This window comes from Bos mutus, chromosome 7 (genome assembly GCF_027580195.1).
Source record: "Bos mutus isolate GX-2022 chromosome 7, NWIPB_WYAK_1.1, whole genome shotgun sequence".
In the NCBI taxonomy this organism is placed as follows: domain Eukaryota; kingdom Metazoa; phylum Chordata; class Mammalia; order Artiodactyla; family Bovidae; genus Bos; species Bos mutus.
In genome coordinates this window covers 40,727,104-40,743,192 of record NC_091623.1, presented here as the reverse complement: position 1 = coordinate 40,743,192, position 16,089 = coordinate 40,727,104, and the positions used below count along the sequence as shown (strand labels likewise).

Below are 16,089 nucleotides of genomic sequence, written 5' to 3'. Positions count from 1 at the left end.
TTGTTCAATCACTGTCGCATCTGACTCTTTGCAATTCCATGGATTGCAGTGCTCCAGGCCTCCTTGCCCTATACTATCTCCAGAAGTGTGCTCAAATTCATGTTCATTGCGTCAGTGATGCCATCCAACCATTTCACCCTCAGTCGCCCCCTTGTCCTCCTGCCCTCAATCCTTCCGAGCATCAGGGTCTATTCCAATGGGTCAGCTCTTTGCATCACTTGGTCAAAGTATTGAGCTTCAGCATCAGTCCTTCCAATGAATGTTCATGGTTGATTTCCTTTAGGATTGGCTGGCTTGATCCCCTTGCAGTCCAAGGGACTCTCAAGAGTCTTCTCCAACATCACAGTTCAAAAGCATCAATTCTTCGGCACTCAGCCTTTTTTATGGACTAGCTCTCACATCCACACATGGCTACTGGAAAAACTATAGCCAAAGCCTTTGACAGTGTGGATCACAATAAACTTTGGAAAATTCTGAAAGAGATGGGAATACCAGACCACCTGACCTGCCTCTTGAGAAATCAGTATGCAGGTCAGGAAGCAACAGTTAGAACTGGACATGGAGCAACAGACTGGTTCCAAATAGGAAAAGGAGTACGTCAAGGCTGTATATTGTCACCCTGCTTATTTAACTTTTATGCAGAGTACATACATCATGAGAAATGCTGGACTGGATGAAGCACAAGCTGGAATCAAGATTGCCGGGAGAAATATCAATAACCTCAGATATGCAGATGACACCACCCTTATGGCACAAAGTGAAGGGGAACTAAAAAGCCTCTTGATGAAAGTGAAAGTGGAGAGTGAAAAAGTTGGCTTAAAGCTCAACATTCAGAAAACGAAGATCATGGCATCTAGTGCCATCACTTCATGGGAAATAGATGGGGAAACAGTGGAAACAGTGTCAGACTTTATTTTTCTGGGCTCCAAAATCACTGCAGATGGTGACTGCAGCCATGAAATTAAAATACGCTTACTCCTTGGAAGGAAAGTTATGACAAACCTAGATAGCATATTCAAAAGCAGAGACATTACTTTGCCAACAAAGGTCCAGCTAGCCAAGGCTATGGTTTTTCCTGTGGTCATGTATGGATGTGAGAGTTGTGAAGAAGGCTGAGCACCGAAGAATTGATGCTTTTGAACTGTGGTGTTGGAGAAGACTCTTGAGAGTCCCTTGGACTGCAAGGAGATCCACCCAGTCCATTCTGAAGGAGATCAGCCCTGGGATTTCTTTGGAAGGAATGATGCTAAAGCTGAAACCTCATGTGAAGAGTTGACTCATTGGAAAAGACTGATGCTGGGAGGGATTGGGGGCAGAAGGAGAAGGGGACGACAGAGGATGAGATGGCTGGATGGCATCCCTGACTTGATGGACGTGAGTCTGGGTGAACTCCGGGAGTTGGTGATGGACAGGGAGGCCTGGTGTGCTGTGATTCATGGGGTCGCAAAGAGTCGGACAGGACTGAGCAACTGAACTGAACTGATACAGACCTTTCTTGGCAAAGTGATGTCTCTGCTCTTTAATATGCTGTCTAGGTTGGTCATAGCTTTTCTTCCAAGGAGCAAGCATCTTTTAATTTCATGGTTGCAGTTATCGTCTGCAGTGATTTTGGAGCCCAAGAAAAAAATCTGTCACTGCTTCCACTTTTTCCCCATCTATTTGCCATGAAGTGATGGAATGGGATTTCATGATTTTAGTGTTTTGAATGTTGAGTTTTAAGCCAACTTTTTCAGTCTTCTCTTTCACCTTCATCAAGATGCTCTTTAATTCCTCTTTGCTTTCCATTAGAGTGGTATCATCTGAAAATGTGTTAATTATATAGAGTTGGTTGATAGTGCTGTTTTAGGCTCTGATATCCTTATTGATTTTCTGTCTACTTGTCATAAAAATTACTGAAAAAGAATTGCTGAAATGCCTAGGTATTATGGGCACTTCAAACCCAAATTAGGGATTTATCTTTTTTCTCTTTTCAGTTCCATTATTGTTTGCTTCATGTATTCTTAGGTCCATGGACACTTAGGATTGTTTTCTATTCTTCGTGAATTGAATGTTATTTTTGGCTCTCATAATATTCCTTGTTCTGAAGTCTATGTCACATTGCCTGAGGTATTTATGTTTTATAATTGGCCTTTATTTCTTGGCTTATGGAATTAAAACTGTGTTAGTTGTTATAAAGTGAAACAGTTGAAGAACTGAGCAGGCTGATTATGATGAATAATTCAAGTAAGGAAACCAGGGCTTAGTGAGTTCAGACCAGGCAACAGAGGCTCAAATGTGAGGCTGAGATGAGGAAACTGAGGCCCGGGAAGCCGTATGACACCCAGCTGGTTAGTGGCAGAGCCAGGCTAGCGTCCTCACCCTGGGTAATCCCTAGTTCCACGAAAGTGAAAAGCAGCCTGCCAATGGATCTGCCCTGAATGAGCTCCTTACAATCTAATGGTCCTAAACTTATACAGTAGAGTTATAAAGTCAGGTCGCTTATTCCTGAGGTCCTCAGAATGGGGAATTCACTTTTGTTTGGTAAGAGAAATTATAGGGAACAGCTCATTGTGCTGCAGGGAAGTGGATCAAAGGAAGTCGTAAAGTCAGTGTCCATATTCTCTAAGATGAGATTGTTGACAAGGCACAGCGATTTCTTATGCCATCAGTGAAGCAGTCACTTTTCAGGAGCAGTGGGGCCCTCAGAGACAGCTCCAGGTTTTGGGACACTGGCTTCATGGATTTGCTGTTACTTTATGGTTTTCCAGGTTTGACTAACAAGCTGTCTAGTAAGCATGTCACACATTGAAAAGAGTATATGTGTGAATTCAAGTACAGTACTTTCCACCCTTTTTGGAAATGAACACTGTCCTTTATCACTTTGGGAGGGGAAATTATGATTGACAAATGCAGTTGTCGTAAAGTCACAGTACACTGCTTTTTAAATTCGCTCTTCCAGTGCTGCCTTCCCCTAAACAGACTAATACAGAAAATGAAGACGCCAGGCTACACTGGGAAATCCGTTGCTGAAATGTTTTTTTATCCCCTACCCCAGATTAATACAGAAAATGAAGACACCAGGCTATATACTGGGAAATCCGTTGCTGAAATGTTTTTTTATCCCCTACCCTTTCTTTCATTTCCTCTTATTCAAAATGCTACCGGAATCTTGAGATTTTTTATAGCTATCCCTTTTAAGATACATTTTCAGAATCTTCTCAGAGAAGATTTGATGGAATCTTTTTCCGTCTCAGTAGGAGAATCCTAATTTACATCTCCTCATGGGTTGTCATGGCTTAAATTGATCTACACTGACCTGGTTTATTTTAAATCAATTCAAGATTTTTTTCTGTGTGCACACAGAACCGACTACTACCTGTGCTTCAGATACTGCAAAATCAATCCCAAGGGGATTTAAGCAACCTGGATGGGTTCTTCAAATAAAAGTGTACTCAGGGTTGTACTGTTCAAAATTGAGAGGGGCACTGAGGCGCAACGAAGAAGCTGGAAGAGTTCAACCCACCAACTAGTCAAGAGTTGCATCAGTTGTCTGTGATGCAAGATACATTTTGCCCCACCTAATGTCTAATTATTATTTTTTACCATCTGCAGTGATTGCCAAAAAATCAAATCAAATAGCATTATATTTCTTTTAAGTATATGTTGTTTTTTTGTGGCAAGAGGGACAGTTGTTATTCTACTCCAGTTGTAAAGGTTGTAGCAGATTATTTCTTAGAGCCAAAATTCTGTAGCCAGCTTTACTTTAGAAGTAAGAGGTGAAAGAATCAATCTAAATTGAATAGAGGTCTATAGTAGTTTACTTTGCTAGAACATGCTGTGCTATTTAGCCAGATTCAACAAAAATAGCAGTTGGAACTTCTCTCAGTATTTCAGCACTTGCTTGTAAACACATTTTCCCTTAAGTAAATTGCTGAACTATAAAAAGGTATATTTCTCATTGTATTTAGAAAAAGATCTCATACTTGGAAATATATTATTAAACTTTTTAAATACCAAATGTGCAATAAATGCTGTTCATAAATGCTTATAATATTAAGTATTAATATAGTAATACTGTTAACAAGGTAAAGGGATATGAGTTCCTAGAAGGGAAAGCAAAATTCATGCTGGAAGAAATTAGGAAGTGTTTAATTGATAGTAAGTCACTTAACTTAGGCCTTAAGGAGGAAATAGATTTTGCACATGGGAAAAAAATTATATGTGAAAAGAACAGTATAAACAAGTTCATTGAAGGAGAGGATTACGGGAAATTTTGAAAACAGTGACTAGAAAATTTAGGCACTCACTGCATGAGGAAACAATGAAAGATGAGGTGGAACAGGACTGCTATGGCCAGATAATGGTGACCCCTGCAGACTGCCCCCCGCCCCAACTTTGCTTTTTAAGCTACGAGGAGCCATCGTTTTAGGGCTATGGAAACACATCATTAAATAACAGGATTTAGTCATAAAAGCGTTATCTAAAAGGTATATTTTCAGAATGTCTTTAACTTCAGGAAAATATGCTATGTTCTGGAGATAAAAGGGAGTATCTTTGCTTTCAAGGGATTTTGAGTTTAAAGGAAGAGATAGAAAGAAAAGAAAGTGAAATCACTCAGCCGTGTCCGACTCTGTGTGAGCCGGTGGGGCCGTAGCCTACCAGGCTCCTCCGTCCATGGGATTCTCCAGGCAAGAATGCTGGAGTGGGTTGCCGTTTGATGTGCAAATAAAAAGCCTGTGAAGGTTGACAGAGCAGGGTAGGAAGGAAACAGAGGGGAAAATGATGTCAGAGGACACTTTCAGCTCCAGAAACAAGATCTAGAATTACCAGTGGCCCTTCTCTCCTGTTTCATCAGTTCCAGCTGTGGCCCCTTCCCAGGTGACCCGCGCAGGCACTCTTGCCCCGGGCACCCCAGCTCACTGCCCCGGTGCGGTGGTCCCGGGGAGGCAGGGTCTCCCGACTCGGCTCCCGCACCCCGTAGTCAGATGAGAACCAAGAGGATGGGCCTGTGGGCTGTGTGTCCGAGACCACGCAGTGAGCGCCGCTGGACGCAAAGGAGCCTCTGCCAGAGAACCAGTCTGGCTCGGGGCGGGGGTGCGGAGCCCCGGGAACGCGGGAGAGCCTGGTATAGCCGGGTTTCCTTGCTTCCATCTTCTCAGTTAGAACCTGTCTGACACCTGTTCTCATTGGCTAGGGCTCGTGTTAAATTGTTGTTGAATCTTGTGATTAGTTTCCACCTGCACTTGTGAGGGTAAACCACGAGGGTGAATCCAGGAGATCTACTTTAGCGAGATTGAACAAGCGACAGGTTACAAGATGGACCAAAAGTTCAGAGGTTTGGGGGTAATAAAAAGTACATGTGAGTGTGTCAAACGTGATTAGAGCGTAGACAACGGAGATGAAAACCAAGCAAAAACCTGGAAACACAGCTTCAGGAAGCTATTTGGACGTGAAGAGCAAGAGAGGAAGGAAAGTAACTAGAGCAAGCCGGGGATGCTGAGTCTAGGTGGTTCAGAGGTTGATGGCGCTTTTATGAAAACAGGGAACAAGGAAAAGGGACACATTTTAGAAGGCTCATTAGCCTTTTGAAAGCAAGAATCTGCTTTGTAGTTCCAGAATCTGATAAGAGTTGAGTACTTGGTAAGTGCTCCAGAAATATTCATTTAATTAATGACAAATTTTAAAAATTATTTCAGTTTTAGATATACCGAGCTTTTAGTGTCACTAAAATATGCAAGTAGAGATGTCCACTTATTAGTTGCAAATCCTCTTAGGGAGAAGTGTCATTAAGTCTCCATGATTACAGTGAACAGAGTGATGGCAAGCAGAGAAAACTCTGGAACAATCCCTTTAGTTAGAGGGAAAGAAAATTCAGAGAAAGCATAAACACAGCAGATGGAAGAGGGAAAATGGAAAGAAAAAAAAAAGTCTCAGAAGATAGAAAAAAATGTCTCCAAATAGAGAATTTTTAAAAAGGGCTAGTTAGGCACATTCTGTGACATGGACTTGTTAAGAACAAAAAATAATCATTTCACTTTACAATTAAAGATTAAAAAACAGTTGTATTTTTAACAATTTTGTAAATGGTTTTTACTTTATTTATGAAACTTTAGGGACATGGAAATAAAACAGTATATATTATAAAAGTACAAATTGTCTATGATCACATCTCTTTGAAATAACTGCTGCTAAATTTGGCATATTTCCTTAAGGTTACTTTAACTATTTGGAACTAGTCAGTGGAAAATGCATCAGTTGTCAAATGCACCGTTTGGCAATATAAAATTACCTTTGTTAAGCTGTATAATGGTTTTTGCCTTAAATTCCACTTTGTCTGAAAACAGGACTGAAACTCCTGATATTTTAATGCTTGGATTTTCCTAACAAATCATTCTTATTCCTTTTAATTTTAACATCATTTTGTTTCAATAGTCTCTTGTAAGCAACATTTAGTTTTTTCTTTGGCTTCTGTAGAACTAGTGGCCTTTACTTTTATTGCTACAGTTTGGGTGTCTTGCCTTCTCTTTGTTTTATATACTATTTAGAGTTTGTTATTTCTCTTTTGATTTGCCTCAATTATTAGGAAGGCACGTATTCTGGCTTTAATTATTCTCATGAGTACATTCACAGTTCTCAAGAAATGCTACATGTCAAAGGTTACCAAAGGCAATAATAAAATATATGTTTTGCATCATATCTCCCTTTTGATCATTTCCCCACTCCATATGAGAGGGAGAATGTAACACACATTTACTTCTTTTTACTCAGCTTTCTCACATTTTAAAACTATAATGTGTATTTTGAGATCCATATAATACTTCCCTGGTGGCTCAGCTGGTAAAGAATCCGCCTGCAATGCAGGAGATCTGGGCTCAATCCCTGGGTTGGGAAGATCCCCTGGAGAAGGGAAAGGCTACCCACTCCAGTGTTCTGGAGAATTCCATGGACCATATAGTCCATGGGGGTCACAAAGAGTCAGACACAACTGACTGACTTTCACTTTCATAATAGTATTTAAATTTACTAAATATTTTCTCTTAAAGCAGCATTCTAATTTTATCCAACTTTTAAAACTAATTGGCATTCATTTATTAGCTACAGTGGGTCTTGCTGTGGTACACGAGATCTGTGTTGTGACACGGGGTCTCTCACCAGGGCACGTAGACGCTGATGGTGGTGGAGGGCTCAGCTGCTACTCAGCACACAGGATCCTGGAACCCCAGCTAGGGACTGAACCTGTGTCCCCTGCATTGCCAGGCAGATCTTTAACCTCTGGACCACCAGAGACGTCCCTATCTAACTTTAAAAAAACTTTATATGCATATAGTTGATTTACGGTGTTGTTCCAGTTTTTGAAGTCAGAGAGCGGGATTCTTCCAGCTCTGCTTTTTATTCTCAGGATTGCTTTAGCTCTTTGGGGTCATTTGTGTTTCCATACGAATTAAAACATTTTTTTTTTGTTCTGGTTCTGTTAAAAAATGCCATTGGCAATTTGATAGGGATTGCATTGAATGTGTAGATTGCCTTGGGAAGTATAGTCATTTTGACAGTATTGATTCTTCTGATCCAAGATCATGCTGTCTCTCTCCATCTGTTTGAGTTATCTTTGATTTCTTTCATCAGTGTCTTATACTTTTCAAAGTACAGGTCTTCTGCCTCCTTAGGTAGGTTTATTCCTAGGTATTTTTTCCTTTTTGTTGCAATGGTGAATGGAATTTCTGATTTTTCTTTCTGATTTTTCATTGTTCCTATATAGGAATGCAAGAGATTTCTGTGTATAAATTTTGTACCCTGTAATTTTACAAGATTCATGGATTAGCTCTAGTAGTTTTCTGGTAGCTTCTTTACAATCTTCTATGTATAGTATCATGTCATCTGTAAACAGTGACAGTTTGACTTCTTCTTTTCCAGTTTGAATTCCTTGTATTTCCTTTTCTTCTCTGATTGTCATGGCTGGGACCCAAAACTATGTTGCATAAACGTGACAGTAGTGGATATCCTTGTCTGTTCCTGATCTTAGAGGGAAAGCTGTCAGCTTTTTAAGTTTTGTTTCTTCTGCATATACGGGATGGTGTATCATTCTTCTTGCCTCCCAACAGTTTAGAGATTCTTTTGGAAGTTCTCTTCAACTTGCCATGTATTAAAGAGAGTTCTATATAGGACTAGTATTTCCAAACAGACTGGATTTACAGATGATCCTGGTGTCCCTCTTTACACATCCGCATGCTAGTGGAAGCCTCACTGAGATCCACAGCCTGGTGGCACACTGATAGCCAGAGTGCCAGCATGGTTCCCAGTCTCCACCAGGCTTTTTTCTAATGTGGCTACATTGGAATGTGAGGAGCTTATTTTCCTATCCATTCTACCTAGATCTCTAAACTCTAAACAGTGCTGTTATCCTCAGTCTGTTTGGGAAGCAGGGCCCTTCCCAAATCTGCAAGATTCCGCTACCCTTGCCCCCAGTAGAATTTCATTTGTGGTAAGTAACCTTTGTAGGATATGATATAATCCTGCCCACCAATTTTTAAATTATTTTTTTGTGATCTACAGGAGCTAACTGTATGTATGGGAGAGATGATAATGGGAGAGGGAAAGTGCCTTTCTCTAAGTGCTGCAAAAATCAGTGCTTGTATTCATGGCTGGAGAAGGCAATGGCACCCAACTCCAGCACTCTTGCCTAGAAAATCCCATGGACGGAGAAGCCTGGTAGGCTGCAGTCCATGGGGTCACTAAGAGTCAGACACGACTGAGCAACTTCCCTTTCACTTTTCACTTTCATGCATTGGAGAAGGAAATGGCAACCCACTCCAGTGTTCTTGCCTGGAGAATCCCAGGGACAGGGGAGCCTGGTGGGCTGTCATCTCTTGGGTCGCAGAGTCGGACATGACTGAAGCGACTTAGCAGCAGCAGCATTGATGGCTGGTAAAGACCTTGGGAGCAAATTGTTATAGAATCAGGACTGTCTCCTCCCATGTGAGCATTTCCATCTGTTTCCATTTGAACCGTACTGGTGGGTCCTCACTTGCATTTTGAAATCCAATTCCAATGACTCGTATGTCACCAAAGCTTGCCTCATGGTAATATAGATTCTGGGTTATGCTCCACTTTTCTGTGTCCTCCCCAATCATATCCCAATCAAGAATATATTATAATTGATTAGAGTGAGAGTGTTCCTGTTCAGTCACTCAGTTGTGTCCAACTCTGTGACCCCATGGATTGCAGCACACCAGTCTTCCCTATCCTTCACTATCTCCTGAAGTTTGCTCAAACTAGCATCTGTTGAGTTAGTGATGCCATCCAAACATCTCATTCTCTGTCCCCTGCCCCTCCCCACCTTGTCTTCCTGCCTTCAACCTTTCCCAGCATCAGGATCTTTTCCAATGAGCTGGTTCCTTGCATCAGGTGACCAAAGTAATTGGAGCTTTAGCATCAGTCCTTCCAATGAATGTTTAGGGCTGATTTCTTGACTGGTTTGGTCTTCTTGCAGTCCAGGGTATTCTCAAGAATCTTCTCCAGCATCACAATTCGATGGCATCAATTCTTTGGTGCTTAGGGATACTGCAAACCTAGCATTAGTGTATTTTAAAGATATGAATCATTTTCAGAATTTGGCCCTTTTAGCTATTATTAACAACAAATTCCAAAGAAAGGCAATGCCAAAGAATGCTCAAACTACTGCACAATTGCACTTATCTCACAGACCAGTAAAGTAATGCTCAAAATTCTCCAAGCCAGGCTTCAACAATACGTGAACCGTGAACTTTCAGATGTTTAAGCTGGTTTTTAGAAAAGGCAGAGGAACCAGAGACCAAATTGCCAACATCTGCTGGATCATTGGAAAAGCAAGAGAGTTTCAGAAAAACATCTGTTTCTGCTTTATTGACTATGCCAAAGCCTTTGACTGTGTGGATCACAATAAACTGTAGAAAATTCTGAAAGAGATGGGAATACCAGACCACCTGACCTGCCTCTTGAGAAATCTGTGTGCGGTCAGGAAGCAACAGTTAGAACTGGACATGGAACAACAGACTGTTTCCAAATAGGACAAGGAGTATGTCAAGGCTGTATATTGTCACCCTGCTTATTTAACTTGTATGCAGAATACATCATGAGAAACACTGGGCTGGATAAACCACAAGCTGGAATCAAGATTTCCAGGAGAAATATCAACAATTTCAGATATGTAGATGATACCACCCTTATAGCAGAAAGTGAAGAAGACTTAAAGAGCCTCTTGATAAAAGTGAAAGAGGAGAGTGAAACAGTTGGCTTAAAACTCAACATTCAGAAAACTAAGATCATGGCATCTGGTCCCATCACTTCATAGCAAATAGAGGGGGAAACAGTGGAAATAGTGGCAGACTTTATTTTTTTGGGCTCCAAAATCACTGCAGATGGTGACTGCAGCCGTGAAGTTAAAAGACGTTTACTTCTTGGAAGAAGAGTTATGACCAACCTAGATAGCATATTAAAAAGCAGAGACATTACATTGCCAACAAAGGTCCATCTAATCAAGGCTATGGTTTTTCCAGTAGTCATGTATGAATGTGAGAGTTGGACTATAAAGAAAGCTGAGTGACAAAGAATTGATGCTTTTGAACTGTGGTGTTGGAGGAGACTCTTGAGAGTCCCTTGGACTTCAAGGAGATCCAACCAGTCCATCCTAAAGGAAATCAGTCCTGAATATTCATTGGAAGGAGTGATGTTGAAGCTGAAACTCCAATGCCTTGGCCACTTGATGCAAAGAGATGACTCATTGGAAAAGACCCTGATGCTGCGAAAGATTGACGGCAGGAGGAGAAGGGAACAACAGAGGATGAGATGGTTGGATGGCATCACTGACTCAATGAACATGAGTTTGAGTAAACTCCAGGAGTTGGTAATGGACAAGGAGGCATGGTGTGCTGCAGTCCCTGGGGTCACAAAGAGTCAGACACAATTGATCAACTGAACTGACTGAAGAACAAATTATTTGTAATATACCTCACAATTATGTAAACATGCCAGCATGTTAAGAAACCATAGTTGAGAACTAGAATAGAATAGGCTTCCCTTGTGGCTCAGGTAGTAAAGAATCTGCCTGCAATGCAGGAGACCTGGGTTCTATCCTTGGGTTGGGAAGATCCCCTGGAAAAGGGAAAGGCTACCCACTCCAGTATTCTGGCCTGGAGAATTCCACAGACTGTATAGTCCATGGGGTCACAGTCGGACACAACTGAGCGCCTCTCATTTTCAGTAGTTTAGCCTCAAGCCTAAAGTCCTATCCTATTATCTTTTCTAACCAGCAACAGTTGAGTCATTCAGAGGTAGAAAAGTGAGGGAAAAAATATATTATCTTATATGTCCCCATTAGCCCATCCCCATATCTGTATGTTGCTATGGAAATCAATTGCTCCTCTGGTAAGACACCTCTTCCAGTCTTTGATATTCTCTGACTATTCTGTTTCAATACCTATTGAAATAGTCCCACATCATTAAGTATTTCTTGTTCAGTCTGCACAATTGTCAGAGTAATACCTTTGAAACAGAATTTTGATCATACTATTTCACCGCTTAAAGACCTTCAAAGACTGCAAGGATGTTGTAATGAATGAAGGTAATGTCTTCACACAGAACGGTAAAATTCAGAGTCCTTATTTTCCACCTGTTATCTCCTTTCTCTCTCTAGGAGCCAGAATGACACCTCAGGTAGGAGTCTGGGCTATGTCCCTGTCTGATATTAAGGAAAAGGCCTATAGATATCTGGGGGTTCCCCAAGGAAATGACTTTACTTTTGTGCTAGACAGAGCCTAAAAAGCCTCCAGTGGTCCCTGCTTCTTGATGTTTATGCCCTTGTATACTCCCCCCCCCCTTTTTTTTTTTACTGTTTTTATAAATTTAATTTTTATGTTGTAGTTGATTTACAATGCTGTGTTAGTTTTGTGTGTACAGTGAAGTGATTCGGTTATGCATGTATACATATCCATTCTTTTTCAGATTATTTTCCCATTTAGGTTATTACAGAGTATTATGTAGAGCTCCCTGAGCTATACAGTAGATCTTTATTGAATATATACTTTATATAGTAATGTGTATATGTTAATCCCAACCTCCTAATTTTTCCCTCTGCACCATCTTTCCCCTTTCATGACCATAAGGTTGTTTTTGAAATCTGTGAGTCTGTTTCTATTTTGTAAATAAGTTTGTGTCATTTCTTTAGATATTTGTCCTTCTCTCTTACTTCACTGTATGCTAAATATGGTATCATATTTGTTTCTGAATGATTTCCCAACTTTACTTTCTGTTTCCTTTATTACTTTTAATTTTCCTGTTTCTAGTCGTGGCCTTTTCTTTTCCACCTAAAGAAGTTCCTTTAGGATTTCTTGTAGAGCTGGTTGGGTGCTGCCGAATTTTCTTAGCTTTTGCTTGTCTGTAAAGCTTTTGATTTCTCCATCAAATCTGAGAACCTTGCTGGGTAGGTGTATTCATGGTTATAGATGATGATCCCTTTCATCACTTGAAATATATATTGTGCCACACCCTTCTGGCCTGCAGAGTTTCTGTTGAAAATCAGTTGATAACCTTATGGAGATTCCCTTGTATGTTACTTAATGCTTTGCCTTTGTTTTTAATTTTTGTCAATCTGATAACATGTGTCTGTTTGATTAACAGGTGTGTTGGGTTTATCCAGTATGGCACTCTCACGCATCCCAGACTTGCAAGTGTTTCCCTTCCCATGTTAGGAAGCTTTTCCTCTAGTAGCTCTTCAAATATTTTCTTAGGTTCTTTCTCTCTCTTGCCTCTTTCTGGGACCCTTATAATGCAAATGCTGGTGAGTTTAATGTTGTCCCAGAGGTCTCTAAGACTGTCCTCATTCCTTTTCATTCTTCTTTCTTTATTGTGTCCTGAAGCAGTGATTTCTATCAATCTATTTTCAGCTCACTTATTTGTTCTTCTGCTTCATTTATTCTGCTATTGATTTCTTCTAGTGTATTTTTCATTTCAGTTATTGTTTATCTCTGTTTGTTCTTTAAAGCTTCTGTGTGTGTGAGTCACTCAGTCGTGTCCAACTCTTTGTGACCCCATAGACTAGCCCTCCAGATTCCTCCATGCATGAGATTTCCTAGCCAAGAATACTGGAGTGGGTAGCCATTCCCTTCTCCAGGGGATCTTCCCAACCCGGGGATGGAACCCAGGTCTCCTGCATTGCAGGTAGGTTCTTTACTATCTGAGCCACAAGAGATGCCCAAACACAGCTGCTAAAACCTGGGATTGAACCAGGGACTTTGACATTTCTTGTATCCTCTTAGTCTGTGCCTCTATTATTTTTCCAAGATCTTGGATCATCTTCAGTATTATTACTCTGAATTCTTCTTCAGATAGATGTCCATCTCCACTTCACTTAGCTGTTCTTTGGGGGTTCCGCCTTTGTCCTTCATCTGGAACATATTTCTCTGCCATCCTTTTGTGTAACTTTCTTTGTTTGTGGTCTCCACTCCGCAGGGAACTGCAGTTCTTGTTTCCAGGGTCTGCCCCCTGGTGTGTGAAGCTGGTCCAGAGGCTTGTGCAGGCGTCCTGGCGGGAGGGACTAGTGGCTGCCCACTTACTGATGGATGTGCAGAGGCACGAGAGCATACCTTTGCTGGCAGGCCATGTCAAGCGAGGTGTTTATAGGTGGCTGTGGGGTCAGGACAGCTTCATGTCTGCTGATAGATGGGGCTGTGGTTCCACCCTGTTCATTGTTCGGCCTGAGGCATCCCAGCACTGGAGCTTGCAGGCTTTGGGTGGCGCCCAAGTGGTGACCTCAGGAGAGCTCACGCAGGTGAATGCTTTGGGAGCCTCGTCACTGGTCTCCTTGCCTCTGCAGTGAGCCACCGCGGACGCCTGCCTCCCCTGGAGAAACCCCCGAGCTCTGCGGTCGGCTCAGCCGTGACGCCTCAGGAGTCCCAGTGCTTTGCCCTGGGTCTCGGCGTGTGTAACATCTGTGCGCTCCCCTAGAGTGGAGTCTCTGTCCCCCAATCCCTGGAGCTCCCCCTGGAGCCCCGTGGCCTTCAAAGCCAGATGCTCGGGGGCTCCTCCTCCTTCTGACATCAGATGCCCGGCTGAGGGGCCTGACGTGGGGCTCAGAGCGCTCCTCTGACTCATCGGGGCTTCTCCTTGGGCGTAGACTGCCTTTTTAGGTAGTTTTGAGTCTTTCTTTTTTTTTAGTTGTCAGTGGTTCCTCAAAAGTGAGTCGTGAGGTTGGCGTTTTCCTGATAGGAGGTTCACTGGAGTCCTTCTGCTGCTGCCGCTGCTGCTGCTGCTAAGTCGCTTCAGTCGTGTCCAACTCTGTGCGACCCCATAGACCACAGCCCACCAGGCTCCCCCGTCCCTGGGATTCTCCAGGCAAGAACACTGGAGTGGGCCGCCATTTCCTTCTCCAATGCATGAAAGTGAAAAGTGAAAGTGAAGTCGCTCAGTCGGGCCCGACTGTTAGTGACCCCATGGACTGCAGCCCACGAGGTTCCTCCGTCCATGGGATTTTCCAGGCAAGAATACTGCAGTGGGGTGCCATCGCCTGCTCTGAGTCCTTCTACGCCTCTTGTCTCCTGCCTCCTCGTATTTTCCCTCATGGTAATTTTAATCCAGGGTCACCTAGCGCGCAAGGCCGAACAGCAGCCCTCCAGAGGCTTCCGGTTCACGTGCCCGGAACCCGCAAACTGACCTTCGGCTTCCTGCCGGCCGCCGAGGGGCGGACGCGGCCTCCGCAGTCCCACGCAGCCGCAGTGGCGGCCAGCCCCCGCGTCGGAGCCCGTGAGTGTGCCTGCTTCTTTTTTCTTGAGTGTGGACTGGACTTAGTGATGCACTTGCAACGAACAGAGTACGGCAGAAGTAAGGAGATGTCATTTCCAAGATTAGGTTACAAAGGACAGGGGCTTCTGTCTTAGAGACTCTCTCTCACGCTCAGCAACCCTGAGGGGAATGAACTACCGCGTTTTCCCAGTGCGCGTCTTGAATGTCAAGCAGGCAACAGCAGTGAGGCCTGGGGCTCACCCACCCTCACCAGAATCTGCTTGGACCCTCCCCCTGCAGGAACTTTCTGCAGACTCTGCCAGCGTCTTGATCAGCGGCGCGTTGAGAGACCCTGAGCCAAAGGCCAGGCCCAAATCCCTGACCTAGAAAAACGGAAATGATGGGTGTTTGTTGCTTTAAGCTGCTTGTTTAGGGGTACTGTGTTATTCAGTAACATCATTAATATAATCACTTTCCAATCTCTCCATGATGAGGCCCATTAATTAATAAGCCCCAACAACCCATCCATGGCTTCCCCTCGCCTTTTTACTCTTTTGCCTCTTGTCATGAATAATTGAGAAGGGGCATGAAGACTATTTGGGGAATGATGGTTAATTTTCTCAAAAATAGTGATGGTTCCATGAGCATAATATATATATTATAGTGTATTAAATTATTTTGGAGAAGGAAATGGCAACCCACCCCAGTATTCTTTCCTGGAGAATCACCGTGGACAGAGGAGCCTGGCGGGCTAGAGTCCATGGGGTTGCAAAAAGTCAGACACAACTGAAGTGACTTAGCACACACACAGCACACATACCTTATTATTTGCTATTTATACCTCAATAAAGCTGTTAAAATATGACAGATATATAGGATAAACCAAAATTTGAAAAACAAACTCCAGTATAATAGACACGGAATGAAATAAATGTAAAAAAATAATGTAAAAATAAAATGTAAAGAAATAAAACTCCAAGAATACTGAAACAGTGCAAAATGATAGAAGGAATTTTTTTAATCTATAATAATTATCTTCTGAGAAATAAATGAAAATGTTTTCATCCATGAAAAAGGGAGGCTATAGAAAAAGAGCAGTGTGAGAAAGAAACTATTCTCAGAAACTAAAAATGTAATAATGGAAGCTAAAAATGCAACAGAAGGTTTGGAAGATAAAGTTCATGGGATCTCTAGAAAGTATAATAAAGACAAAGGAAAAATGGGAACAAAAAGATAAAATTAAAGACACAATTCAGGAGGTCTAACATTTGAATAAAGGGAGTCCTGAGCATGGAGGAGATATAAAGAAGACAAAGGGGAGTTATTTATCAATGAAATTTGAAAAATTAAACCCACATT

The 16,089-nt window shown here is 42.2% G+C and overlaps 1 protein-coding gene across 1 annotated transcript in view; it reads left to right on the top strand.

Moving 5' to 3' along the window:
• The window catches only part of TMEM232 (transmembrane protein 232), a 233,059-nt gene extending 217,942 nt beyond the window's left edge, over positions 1 to 15,117 (top strand). Inside the window, exons 17-20 of the mRNA XM_070374679.1 lie at positions 13,462 to 13,622; positions 13,826 to 13,942; positions 14,587 to 14,751; positions 14,906 to 15,117. Coding sequence (XP_070230780.1) covers positions 13,462 to 13,622; positions 13,826 to 13,942; positions 14,587 to 14,751; positions 14,906 to 15,117 — 655 coding nt within the window. The remainder of the gene's footprint in view (positions 1 to 13,461; positions 13,623 to 13,825; positions 13,943 to 14,586; positions 14,752 to 14,905) is intronic.
• The last annotated feature ends 972 nt before the right edge of the window (positions 15,118 to 16,089 follow it).